Source organism: Mus caroli, chromosome 2 (assembly GCF_900094665.2).
Source record: "Mus caroli chromosome 2, CAROLI_EIJ_v1.1, whole genome shotgun sequence".
Lineage (NCBI taxonomy): Eukaryota > Metazoa > Chordata > Mammalia > Rodentia > Muridae > Mus > Mus caroli.
Genome location: NC_034571.1, coordinates 104,143,422 through 104,157,741, shown reverse-complemented (window position 1 = coordinate 104,157,741; position 14,320 = coordinate 104,143,422). Strand labels below are relative to the sequence as shown.

General features: G+C 34.0%; 1 protein-coding gene across 1 annotated transcript in view; it reads left to right on the top strand.

Annotated features, from left to right (window-relative positions):
* LOC110306817 overlaps positions 1-14,030 on the top strand; it is an 85,015-nt gene extending 70,985 nt beyond the window's left edge. Inside the window, exons 34-39 of the mRNA XM_021178941.1 lie at positions 1,388-1,503; positions 3,348-3,468; positions 6,347-6,561; positions 8,269-8,492; positions 10,754-10,800; positions 13,911-14,030. Of these exons, the coding sequence (XP_021034600.1) occupies positions 1,388-1,503; positions 3,348-3,468; positions 6,347-6,561; positions 8,269-8,492; positions 10,754-10,794 (717 nt within the window). The 3' untranslated portion in view covers positions 10,795-10,800; positions 13,911-14,030. The remainder of the gene's footprint in view (positions 1-1,387; positions 1,504-3,347; positions 3,469-6,346; positions 6,562-8,268; positions 8,493-10,753; positions 10,801-13,910) is intronic.
* The last annotated feature ends 290 nt before the right edge of the window (positions 14,031-14,320 follow it).

Here is a 14,320-nt window from a genome sequence, read left to right as displayed (position 1 = left end):
CCCCAATTAAATGTTGTTTTTTATAAGACTTGCCTTGGTCATGGTGTCTGTTCACAGCAGTAAAACCCTAACTAAGACACCTATGATGTCTTCCTTGAATGATTGAGGGTGATGTCAGCAATGGTACAAATAGCATCAAACAGCATCTACCACAGGTATCATTTGGGAATTTCTATCTGGAGATGTGTGTGAAAGCATGTTTGCCTATCTCTGGGCACACACAAAAACAGCTTCCCCATTAAACTGTGAGACTGGATTCACAGTAAGAAATCTTTTCTGTATGATTTGCAGTGTGAACAGAGTAAAATTTAAGGATTACTGACACTGAATGAACTATTAGTTATAGATTTATCATATTTTGACACGAGGGAAATTTCATAAGGAAGTATTCATGTGAGTGAAATGTAAATGCATGCCCACATTATTATTATTAAAGGGTTCATCTCTCCATATGCTGGTGCATAGCTTCCATGATGTTTTCATCTTTTGTTACCAAGAAATAGAGAAGACCTGTGTCAAATTATACCTGAACCTTATTTTATTGCTCAGTTTCAAAGAGAAAACTCTAGGTTATTTAGGCAGTATTTCAGTCAAACAACTTAAAAAGAGAAAACAACATGAGTGATTAAATATATAAATTATCAGGTAATAATGAATGACTTGCAAATCATTTTGTTAGCCTGCTTTCCCATTTCTCTAAAAGCAATAAAGTGTCAGAGTCTAAATGCTATGGAATCTTAAAAGTAGGACCACCATATTAAAATAAAAAGATTGGACATGATTCTTCTATGAATGGTTGAGCATGGGTTAAATGTAAAATATCCCCTTAATTCTAATAAAAATATTTATATCCACGTAAATGGTGCATCACACTTTTTTAGTAAATGGTGATAATTCACCTAGAGAGGTTTGAGGAAATATTAGTGCTTTCATCTGAAATATTTATGGAAGTTGGAGAAAAACCTACTTAAAACTACTAAATGTTAAGTATTGCCAGTATTTCCAGATAAATGTAGAAATAATTTTCTTACACTCAGTCTAGGACTTAAGAAGTACCTGTGGATTCCTTCTAAGACATTTGTTCACCGATCATGGTAAACATCACGGGAAATATTAACTTACCTTTAATTTTTTATTAATGATTACTACCATCATCTTGCGTTTTTATCAAATAAGAATTAGCAACTTAACAAAATAAAGCATGTACATATGTGTCAATTTGAGATATTTGAAGAAAGTAGTTGTTTTTTCTTCTTTGCTTGTTTTATTAAGTTTATATTTATTATACCCCTCTAACCACATTCCTCACAAACGTTTGAATAATAATATTTGAAAGAAGATATAGGAGCCTCTAGAATTTTTAAACTATATCCCACGTTTTTAATAGTCTGAAGATGACATGAGAGACCTAAGCAAAGGACTCAGTGACGTAAAACAATCTGTTCAACTTAGTGTGGAGACTCAGAAGAAAGAAGACGCTGAAGTAGGAAAAGAACGAGCTGGGTAAATAAGTTCCTACTGTGTCAGACAAGTCCAGTGGTTTAACTGTAATCTTAGCAATGCCTAGATGGAAATTTACTCTACACTTGGTTGTTAGCATTTAAAATAACAGGTTTTTTAATGTGTGCTCCAGAAACTTATAACAAACTTATTTTTGAGACAATGTTTTGAATGTTAGGGACAACCTGGCTTCAAAATGTGATCCTTCAGGTTCAGCCTCCTAAGTGCTGAATATATACATATTACATATAAGTATACATTACGAATACATAATATATTTCAACATTGTAACCAAATGTTTTAATAGAAAAATATTAAAATATTCCGTGTATTCTTTAGGGATTTTGACAGCAGACATAACACTGTCTTTGGCATGTAGAATCAGTGGTGTTCCACTTCATGTGCCACAAAAGCTTATTTCTTATATGATTTTCTACTCTTTCATTCTTTTTGAATTTCATTGTCTTCAGGATTCAAAGATTTTCATACACAGATTCTGTCACTTCTAACAATGTCATAATTATCTAGATTAAGCTTGTTTCTCTTCTGCATCTTTCCTTTTATAGTGTATGGTATACATATGATGGAGATAAACCTGTTGCTGTTGGCATCTTCCATATGCACAAAGTGCACATGTTATTAAATATTTGGACATTCCAATGTGTTGCTATTTTAAGAAGAACACTAGTTACCTTGAGCAAAGCAATGCTGCTAATTTGGTATAGAATGATTCAGAGGCTACTGTAGGCATGCATTGTTGCCTGGTGAAAATTAATTCCCTGAACACTCAGAAAATGTATCCTTATGCACATATCTAACAAACAACAATGTTGCCTAGACAAAATAACTTTCCTAAATTTTACATGATTTTGTTTTACCTTGAGTTGTTATGTTAATATTTACAAATCTCATCACTTTTATTTTTGTTTTGAGGTTCAAAATTATTTTTTGAAATTCAAATATAATTACATCATGTCTTCTTCCCTTTCTTCCCTCCACATCCTTCCCATGTAGCAACCTCCCCCACTGCTCTTGCAAATTAAAAGTCTGTTGTTCTTAAGTTTGTGTGTGTGGGGGGGGGGGAGGAAGGAGGTACTATTCAATCCTATTTTCTTTTTATATTTAAATTACTTTTATTCTTTGAGAGTTTCATACAATTTATTTAGTCATATTTACTCCTAGAGGATAATATGTAAATATTGAGTATTAGAATTCTTCAAAGACTCCATTTTCTAGGTCTGCTAAATAGTTTACAGAAAGTGCAAATGATTTAAAATAAGTTCTATAATTAAACTTTTATTGTTGATAAATAACTTTTGTCAACAGAACAGTCTTGATTCAGTTCACTTCACATAATGGTGTAGTACCTGCTCAGACTCTACTGCTACTTCCCGTTGTTCTCACCACTCCTCAGTTACTTTTAATTAACTATGGTAACACTAGTATCATAGTCAGTAATTACATATATATTTGTATCTTTTAGTGTATCACTTGTGTATAATTTTATTTTTTCTTTTCATACTTTGAACTGACCTCTGGTGATAGATGATGAGGACTTAATGTTATATATGTGCATACTGCTTCAAACCGTAATACCTGTTACTTAACTGTTACACAAAATATACTAATTCATATTATATTATTTGCATATGATATGATTATTTGCATAAGATAATTCTAATTATTCTTAATTAGAATTCGTTGAGGGGAAATTAGCTACAATTAAATAAGAAGTATACAATTTCCAGACATAGTGTTCATGATAAAATATATTATTATAAAGATGTTCTGTTAGCAGTTATTAAGCAGTTATTGTTAACATATATTTATTCATTACATATTAACAGAATTGGGAAATCCTTTAAGATGACAGATCATAGACAGGATATTGGAGACTGTGGTTCTCATGGGGATTTTGAAACCTCCCTACTTGAAATGAGTACTCCAGCAACAATGCCAGGATGCATGGTACGGTTCAATTTTGGGCCCAAAATTAATCTAATTGAGAAAAGTACAAATCTCTCTATACTTTTAGCACATAAATAAATATGTTTAAGCAGTGTGAGAGACTTGATATAATAGGAAATGTAAAACTTTTTAAAAACTCTATTCTTTGATTCTCTTGTGACTTGATATCTCACCAGGTTTTAAAGACAAGCAAGTACATAAACATAATGTATGACTCTAAAGACAATTTCAGATCAATTTATTGATATATAATTACTGTCCATTATATGCAATATTTCCATTGTAAAATTTAATGTTTTTTAATATATTCATAGCTCTGTCCTAATCATAATTTTATAACTATTTTTATTTTCAAAATAAATATCATGCTTTTCCTCCATGACATAACCCTCTCCTACTCAGTCTTAGGGAGATATCAAGCTATGTTTTCTCTACAGACTTACCTATTTCTCGACAACTCAAGCAAATAGAAATATTGGCTTCTTTTACTTAACATGATGTTTTCAAAGTCCATTCCTTTTGTAGTAGGTGTTACTGCTATATTTCTTATTATTGCTAGTGTTCTCTTATGTCATGCATTTTATTTAATGACCCATTAGATATTGTTTTCACTTACAGCATAATGTGATACTTATATGCACAAGATTATACACATTCTCATTTTTTTTCTTTTTCTTGGCACTTATTGGTGAGATTGTTAAGTTATGTGATAATACTACATAATCTTTTGAGGAACTGTGAGTGCTAGGCTCTTTCCCAACCAGCATACACTTCTGATTTTCTGTTATAGTACTGCAGATAATATCTTCCATTCTTCCACATGTTCTAACTAGAAATAATATTCTAGAGACAAAGTTGCTTACATTTAAGAAATTTCAGTTGAAGGGAACTGGGCATAAAAATCTCCTACAGTAGTTCCAACATTTTTATGCTTTTTTTGTTGTTTTTGATCTAGTTTCCCTAGACGTTGCTGACAACTATTAGCTGGAACTCAATTAGAGAAAGCAGCTCTACTTCAAAGCCTAGAGACTCTCTTTGTTGCCTAGCATCCCCACAATATGGCTACCAAACTCAAGGGGTCAGTGCTATGAAATAGGGATATTGTTTAACTTAGTGTTGAAAGCCATCTGACTTCATCCTCACCTTTCCATTTTTTTCCCCTAAGGCAGTCCACAAAATGGGGGAGGGAGATCTTTGTCAATTCTACACAATTTATATTTTTTCAATTTTATAGATCGCCTCAGAATTCCAGTTTTACTGTCGTATTTTAATTTTACATGGCCCCACTTATTAATTCTTGGGATTATTTCCTTTGATATGAGGAAGCTCCTTTTGGGTGTTATTTAGTGAAAATTCAAGAATTAAAGGCTTCAAAACTTGTATAACCGAAACTCTAGTCATAAAATAATATGTTGAAAACTAAAGATATTTCAAGTCAGTGAGTAGCATAAAGCTCATTAACTCTGAACCAACGCTCCAGCCCTGATGCTGAGATCTTTTACAAACCTAAGATTCTGCAGTAGTTCAGCATGCTCACTAGTCTTTTGAGTCTAGTTCTCAGAACCTATGTTGAGTAGCTCAAAACTACCTGTAATTCTGACTCCACAAGATCCCACGCCTTCTTCTGGCCTTGAAAGGTACCATTGCCTGCCTTCCCCACATTTACATAGAACAGATACAAATCTTTAAAACACCTTACATCACAAGGTTCTCCTCCTACCTAGGCCATGGCTACTAGAGTATATACCTCAGATATAATTCCGCTCCATATAGAGACTCCATTTTAAGTGATGGCATTTACAATTTACCTGCTCAATTATTTGCTCACACACTTTCTCTATTGCTCCAAACAAAACAGTACAAGGTGATCTGAAGGGAAAAGTAAGAAGGAACTGTTCAGGCTATGAGGTCACGCGGAAGAATTAGCCTTCAATATTAAAATCATTCTTGGGGTTTTCTGTTATGCATAGAGACTCTAGTTCTTCCTTTACCTAAGGAATTATCTGGGTCTGAGTGATTGAATAATTTTCTCATCCTGTTTCCAAGCTATTTTAGAAGGTTCTCTTGACTATTTCAGTCATATTACCTTTGTCTGTGTCTTTGTTTTAACCTAACCTTAAATGAAATAATCATATCACTCTCTCCCTCTTCTACATTCCTCCTTCCCCTCATAGCAACACCTACCTCAAACCTCTCCCATCCTCCCTTAGGTTGGTAGCCTTCTTAAACTATTATTGTTCAATGCACATTTGGGTCTGATTATCTATCTGTTTGTGTGTATGTATAGTGTTTTCTGAATTCTAACTTCCAAGGTCTGTTTTACAACATAGATTAACAGTGGTATCTATATTTGATCTCAGTGTAAGTAATTTGCACTGAAATTTTGATAATTTATGTGTGGATAGTGTACAAACTAGCAACCCATGTTTTCACATAGTGAGGGTTGGTTCTTATGTGTTTCATAGATTTTTAGCTTATAAGATAAGTAAATTTAAATTTCAACTGCTACACAGCTATGGTTCCTTCCTCCATCCTTCATTCCTCTATAATTCCCAGTCAGTATCTTTGAGGTCCATGAGCTTAAAGGAAGTGTCCACTAAGCGTTTGAACTATCTATAGCTTTTTCTTTTATAAATACAGGCCCTACAATGGTTCCCTAGCATATGGGAAGATCTGGTTTTAAGCCCAGTACCTCTCATTAAGAATTGAGAAAGTCAAATTTTGTGCTGATGCAATACAATTAATATTGATGAGTACTTGATATTCTAGCATCTCTTAAGTTATATTTGAAATCTGACCAACGTAAAACTACCGTCGTCAAACACCCACCGTAGCTGTGTGTAATTGCTTTTTGACATGCATGCTTTTAATGTTCCAGGCACAAGCAACAGGTAAACCATGCTCAGAATTCTTAAAGGAGAGCTATACAACTTCAACAATCAATGCAATGGAAACCAAAATCAGAAGCCTTAAATTGACACTCTCTAAACTGAAAGTTAGCAGAGCATTGCGAGTATTAGAACTGGAACGCTATAAGTACCTCTACTATGAAGAATTGAGCATTAGAAAATCAGTTCAATATTACTTAAACAAGTAAGTTAAAAAACGTATATGTGGAAAGCATAGTAGGTTCAATAATTGTTCTCTAAATCCTAATTGTTAGCAAAATGCTTTTTATGAAGGTTAATTGTTAATGTTAATTAATATTATTAATTTTTGGAAATAATATAATATTGACTTCATTTTGATCACTCTATTACAGATTACAATATTTTCTGCTTATTATATGTGATATTTTGTTTTAATATTTTTGTCTTTCTTTTTAACTAATTAATTTATTTATATCTCAGACAGTTTCCTCTCCCTGTACTCCCTCACAGAGTCCTCCCCCTATCCCCCTCCTCTTCTTTATTTTCATATAGTAAATCAAATATATTTTCATCTGAGTATTTTTGAAACTTTGTAATTAAGGCAGTGATATTGACATAATCTTATTGTAAATATTTCACAAATGCAAATACTGAATGTTAAATTGGCTTTTACATAACATAGCTTAAAACCAATGGTTTACTTCCCTACTAGTTGATAAATGACTTTTTCTGTGCAGTAAACCTTTTGACCACTAGAGGGAGCCTGGACACAAAATATCCTTAGTCTCTATACTTTCCATACAGGCATATTGTGGTACAGGGAAAGATTAATATGGGAATAAAAGAAAACCTAGACCACAAAATACTTAAAAATTATTAATTGTGAAGATGTATAAATGACAGACTGGTAACCACCCTTGCTGCTTTGGTAATGATGTAATGACTGATGTAATGACGTAAATGCGTCATATACTTCTTTGGTTCATTTGATTACCAACTCAAGTATTACATTCGCCCCTTACGTTTTTATGAGTTATTCTCCAGTGCCAAATGTTGAATGATACTAACCTAAAACATGCGGATAACATAGGATAAGGCAAATATTTTCAAAGATGATATTTGTAAAAAATCTATTAACTTGTCTGTGAAGGTTGAGTGAATTCTTGCTTGGAAGACATGAATATTGTTTTTCGGTGCTGATGTTACAGAGAAGACTATTTCACACACTTAGCTTTGTGAGCCAATGAGTTGAACCAGAGTACATTACAAGAACTTGGGTGAAGTCTCACTCACAGAAAGATGAAGAACTTACATGGAACTGAAGCAACCACAAAAGAAGATTCATTCTCTTTTGCAACAATTAACTCTCTATATGTTCTCATGGAAAAAAAAAAAAGACTCATGAGGCCTCAATTCCATATAAGGACAAGGGACCCAGTGTTTCAAAAATTCTGGTATAGAAAATTACTACAAAGATTTGAAGAGGGCAAAATTTCACGTGTTGCTATATGTTTCATTATAATTTATAAAATATATATCTTTAATAAGATGGTATAACATATTTTCAAATAAGAAACACTTTTAAACAATAAAGTGAACATCTAGTATTTTATGTTACTTTTTATATTTTTTTATTAAATATTCCAATAACATCATGAAGAAAATAAGTATATCCAGTCTAGATAAGCAGAATCTTATCTGTCAAGGTACACATCATTGTACCTATCCCCTTTCCTTTAAAAATCTAGCTTCATATTTGCAATATCTCTTGAGTTACATAAACTGACACACACACACAAATACACCTTCAACACATGCCATTTCCATGGGCATCATTTAATCTTGTGGCAGTATTGTTAAAATGCAAACAAATTAATAGACCTTTAGTGAAAGTAGCAGCTTTAGAATTTACTATTTACAATCTCCTTAGGAGTAATGAAAATCCAGAGAACAGATCAAAGCTTTACATGGAAACACAGCACAGCAGCTCTGCAGTAAATGCACAAAGAATTGGACCTTTGACGGAGTGCTCTTCTACTGGCTGCTTTGACAGCATTCCAGGACCTGGAAAAAGTCTCCTTCTGAGAGAAAACCAGACAGCATCGTCCAGGCTCTCAACCATTGACAAGTGGCCTGGAAGATTGCCTGAAAATGGTTGGTTATCCTTTCAGTTTTAAAGTTCTGGTGTAGTTCATATATATGTATATGAACTATATATACATATTCTATATGAACTATATATACATATTCTACTTTTTCATTTTTCTTTCTTTTCTATTAGATATTTTCTTTATTTACATTTCAAATGTTATCTCCTTTCCTAGTTTCCCCTCCAAAAATCCCCTATCCCTTTACCCACCCCCTGATCACCAACCCACCCACTCCCACTTCCTGACCCTGGCATTCCCCTATACTAGGGCATAGAACCTTCACAGGACCAAGGACCTCTCCTCCTATTGATGACCGACTAGGCCATTCTCTGCTACATATGCAGCTAGGGCCATGAATCCCACCACGTGTTTTCTTTGATTGGTGGTTTAGTCCCAGGAAGCTCTGGGGGTACTGGTTAGTTCATATTGTTCTTCCTATGGAGCTACAAACCTTTTCAGTTCCTTGGGTCCTTTCTCTAGCTCCTTCATTGGGGACCCTGTGCTCTGTCCAATGGATGACTGTGAGCATCCACTTCTGTATTTATCAGGCACTGGCAGAGCCTCTCAGGAAACAGCTTTATCAGGCTCCTGTCAGCAAGCTCTTTTTGGCATCTGCCATAGTGTCTGGGTTTGGTGGTTGTTTATGGTATGGATCCCCAGGTGGGGCAGTCTCTGAATGGCTAGTCCTTCAGTATCTGCTCAGAACTTTGTCTCTGTAACTCCCACCATGGATATTTTGTTCCCCTTTCTAAGAAGGATCGAAGTATCCACACTTTAGTCTTCCTTCTTCATGAGTTTCATGTGGTTTAAAATTGTATCTTGGGTATTCTAAGCTTCTGGGCTAATATCCACTTATCAGTGAGTGCATATCACATGTGTTCTTTTGTGATTGGGTTACCTCACCTCACTTAGAAACCTCCAGGTACATCCATTTGTCTAAGAATTTCATACATTCATTGTTTTCAATAGCTGAGTAGTACTCTATTATGTAAATGTACCACATTCTCTGTATCCATTCCTGTGTTGAGGGACATCTGGGTTCTTTCCAGCTTCTGGCTATTATAAATAAGGCTACACTGAACATAGCAGAGTACAAAAGTAAATGGATTGGAAAGAGATCCGTTGGCCAAATGTGCTTCCATGCCAATGCAAGCACATGTGTTTTGATTCTAGCATCTACTTAAAATTTGCCTTGGTGACTATAATTATAGGAATGGGGAAAGGGAAGGGGCAGGGTATCCTGCAGTTCCCAGTCAAGCTAGTATTGAATGAACTATGAGGTCTAGATTCAAACAAAACCTTGTTTCAAAAATATAAAGTGGATAAGAGAGACAAAGATAGCGGAAGTAAGCTTTCCTCCACAGAAGTAAATGCACTGGTGAGTGCAGCAAATGCCTCCCCATCATTTGTGTCACACATGCACGCACACACGTGTGCACGCAACCACACACACACAAACACACACACACACACACACACACAAATACACACACCAGGAGGGGTGGGGGAACACAATTAGAAATTTTATAAATTTGGAAAGTTTCTTGTGTCTTTATTTTTGAAACATCATCATGAACATTATAGAATATATGAAAATGAATTTATATATTTTAAATTTGCTTAAAATCTTCAAGTAAGTAGATTTTTAAGAAATGATTATTTTTGAACATACAGGGCTAATCAGTGAGTAGAGGCCTTTGTTGCAAAGCCTGGTGACCTTGGTTCAATTTTCATAGCCTATATGTGAAAGAAGAGAACAAGATGTCACACAAGTTGTCAAATGACAAAGACCTACATGAATGCTTCATGGCATGTGTACATGTTCACCCAGACACAGATACACACTAATAAGCACATAGACACATAGATGGATAAGTGAAAAACATCAAAAAAATGATTATTCCTGCACAAAGTCTAGTTATCTTTGACATGTTTTGGCTTGATTTCTTAGCAACATTTAGCTAGGCTAGGCCCATATTTTGATCAATCTTAGTTTTAGGCTTCACATTCCAGCTTAACTCTGAGATGCTGTGTCTCATGGACTAGGTGCCAATCTATACTTTTGATTACTCCCTATTTGATTGTATTATTTTGCAGTTACATGAGGAGATATGTCTTTTGGTTCTTTATATTGAGATCTGAAAATATGTTTGTTGATAAAAGAAGACACAGTCTGTGTTTGTGAAGCACACTTTCTACCACTGAGCGAGAACTCTTTGACTTAAAGGCTACAAGTAACATCTGACCTTTCTTTTTTTTTTTCAGATACAACAGGCGTCCCAATAGAATTATGGAGTAGCAAATAAAGCAAGGTATGTTGCCAAAATGTATTAATTTATTTTAAATAACAGAATTAGGAAATATGTTATAAGTAGTAACTGGCTTTCATTTCATTTATCTTGTTAGATTAATTAGTCTTGATATGGCACTGAATGAAATATATAAATGGCAAAATATGTAACTTATTTATCATCTACAATTTTTAAAAATCTCAAAAAGTCTATATTTTTAGAGCAAGCATGAAGACATAATTATGAAAACACAAGGTACCACCAAGAATACAACAGCACTGAAAATTAACAATGATGTGCCTGCAAATAACACACATTTCAATAATAACTTTAACTCTTAATAGCTTCAATTCCCCAATTAAACAATACAGGCCGACTAAACAAATCAAGAAACAAAATAGGACTATTTGTTACCTACTACAAACAAACACACCATAACACATGTTCACTTTAATGATAGATTCTCCCTTAGCATTTTAAAAAATATGGAAAAATTACTCTGCAGAAAATAATCGTCTATCACTCTCAATATCTGACAGAAGAGACTTCCAAGTAAAACTAATTAGAAGAAATAATAAGACACGCTTCAGTCCATTTAAGAGAATTTGTAACCAAGAAGACATTTCTATGCCCAACTTTGTTGTATCAATTTCATAAAAAAAAATGAACCCCTAGTTTTAAAAACATAGATTAACACTGACTCACTAGTAGTAGGTGATTTTAATAGCCCATTATCTCCAAAGACAGGTCCTCTGGACCACAAGCAGAACCACAGAAACATCAGAATTAATGAACCACACATCAAAAAGTCCTAACAGCTTCAGAATATTATTCCCAAGAACCAAAGAATATATATTTTCATTTGTGCTATCCCACTGAAACTGTCACTAAATTTTTGAAATTATTCTTAGCCAAAAAAGACTATAAAGATCAATTGTCTGAAACCCCAGACTCATTCAGTAATCCCTGTTTTAATTTTTCAAGCCTAGTGAAAGTTTTACAATAAGTACTGTATTCATCACACAGACACACACACACACACACACGCACACACACACACATGCACACACACACACACACGCACACATTGTATAGGTTGTTTCTTAATGGAACTTAACTAATTTGAGTACTACCATATGATTATTGTAGTACTGTTAATATGCAACTGATGAATGACCTATTCCTATTTATTTGAACATAAATATAAGGTATATTTTTCAAAATCTACTTTGATAAGGGTTCTTTTTTCTTTTTAAATTAATCTTTTAGCATCTGGTGTTCTTTTGCTAATTATGTTTAAAAAAACAAGAGAAAACAAACAAACAAAGAAAAACAAAAAACAAAATACAAAACTCCTGTGTGCAGTATCCCACACACAAACCAAAGGAAGCCTGCCCCCAGCTGAATTTGATTGGTAATAAAAAATTGCCAAAAAGCCAATGGCTGGGCAAAAAGAGATGGATGGGACCCTTAGAGTTGTGCAGGATAAGTTGCAAGAGGAGGAGGAAAGGGATAGCCATAACCCCAGCAAGACAGAAAGAAAAGATTTAGAGCTAGAGGGAAAACCATCAGAATTGTACGAGTAAAGGGAAAGGGACCCCTGGAAGGGCTGTCTAGAAGCTTTCTGCTCAGCAAAGACCCATGGGCTTCACAGAAGGTCCACTGAGCTAGTAAGGCATGTTAAAAGTAGATAGATAGATAGATAGATAGATAGATAGATAGATAGATAGATAGATAGATAGATAGATAGATTAGATAAGATCGATAAGATAGATAGATAAGATATAATGATAAACACGGTGAATGTGATAACACAATAATAGTTTTATTTCTCTTTAAAGTGATTGTCATCATAACTGTTATTTTGTTATTAAAAGAGTTTGATGAGTCTGTCTTCTGAAAGGACTATCATCACAAGTTATAGCAGAACACACAACAGATACATGAGTTGACTATAAGCATATCTGGAAGCTGGATGCATTCTTTCTTCTTTCATATACTAGCTTAGGACTGGGATCAAGATGCAGGCCTTATTGGCAATGCAGAAAGTCATATTTAGTAATATAGAAATTCATGACTCAAATTTGCCTTAGAGGCTGTACCCCCAAGACTTAGACATTACCTCAATTTTACCATTAGATGTGTTAGAGAAAATTTTAGTTACATGTGTGTTAGAACAAGAATCTTTACATACTTATGACAATCTCATTAAAATAATTGGTATACTGTAAATGAAGAGTGTCTGTTTGGAGCCCTTCCTTACATTTACTGTACTTAACACCTATTTCACAAACTTTTCTAAGGATGATAGCCCTGGATGACCTGAAACTTAGTATGTAATCCAGGGTGGCCACGAACACCCAGAGACTCACACCCAGAGTCTGTGCCTCTTAATTGCTGGCGTTAAAATTGTCCAACATCACTCCATGTTTGAGGGTATTTTGATCGAGTTTGTAATGTATTTAATATCCCTTCCACAATGTCCCCTCTGTTGCCTTCTTGACCTTTGTCCTAGTGCTTGCTTTCTCTGTAATATTTTTGCTAATATTCTTATTATTCTGCTTCCTATTTGTTTCTTTCTGAATATGCTGTTTCCTTGTTGTTGTGAAAATACCGAAGGCACAAAGGGTTCCAGGATTTTATAGATTCTTAAAAGCGGTTAAAGTGCTATCTACTCCTTGAATATGTATGTAATATCCTGGGAAGACAATCATTTTAATGTAAAAATATTAAAGTCAAGACTTTAAATGGCCTTCTCTGAACATAGTAGATGTACATGAGGTTTAAGCTCACAGTCCTTAAAATAAAAACAATTTTCCTTAGGTGTTTTAATAAGGAATTGCAAGATTGCTACTATTTATAACAACTAGAAAATGACCAGAATATGTTTAGTGAGTGAACTTAGTAGCACAAGGTAGAAATTGAACTAATAAAAGGAGAAATTTAATAGAAAAACAGTAGGTATTGTAAAGACTTAATTATTGAAATAGACTTGTAATTGGAATTTGTGAAAAGCTATGTGCACACAATATATAAAATGAGGACTCAAGATATTAGATCTTATCTGTAAAGGAATATTTGTGAGACTTAATGATCATAACAAATATTTTACTTTTTTTCTTTGGTTGTAGGAAGACAATCAACAAGATTTCTGTTGACAGATATTAAACAATTTGAAACAATTGGAACAGTTTCTATATCAAATAAACATATGGATTATCTACTTTAAGTACCCCCCCAAACGCCATGTATGTATGTGTGTATGCAAGTGTCTGTCTGCATGTCTTTTTCTATCATCTGTATCTATGCCATATGATACTACATGTGTGCTGAATTGTACGTATCTTTGACCCAGCTTAGGTAAGCATTCTCGTATACTGTATCCTTGCCATTTCAGTGATATTTTACAGCAGAAATGTGTGATAAACAATAGCTATACCTGGCTTGCAACAACACTCAGAGGGCTGCATTTATTTAGTTGGCAGCATTCATACAAAGAACAGAACTGATTGAATCTACCTTTAACCATATTTTAAATAAT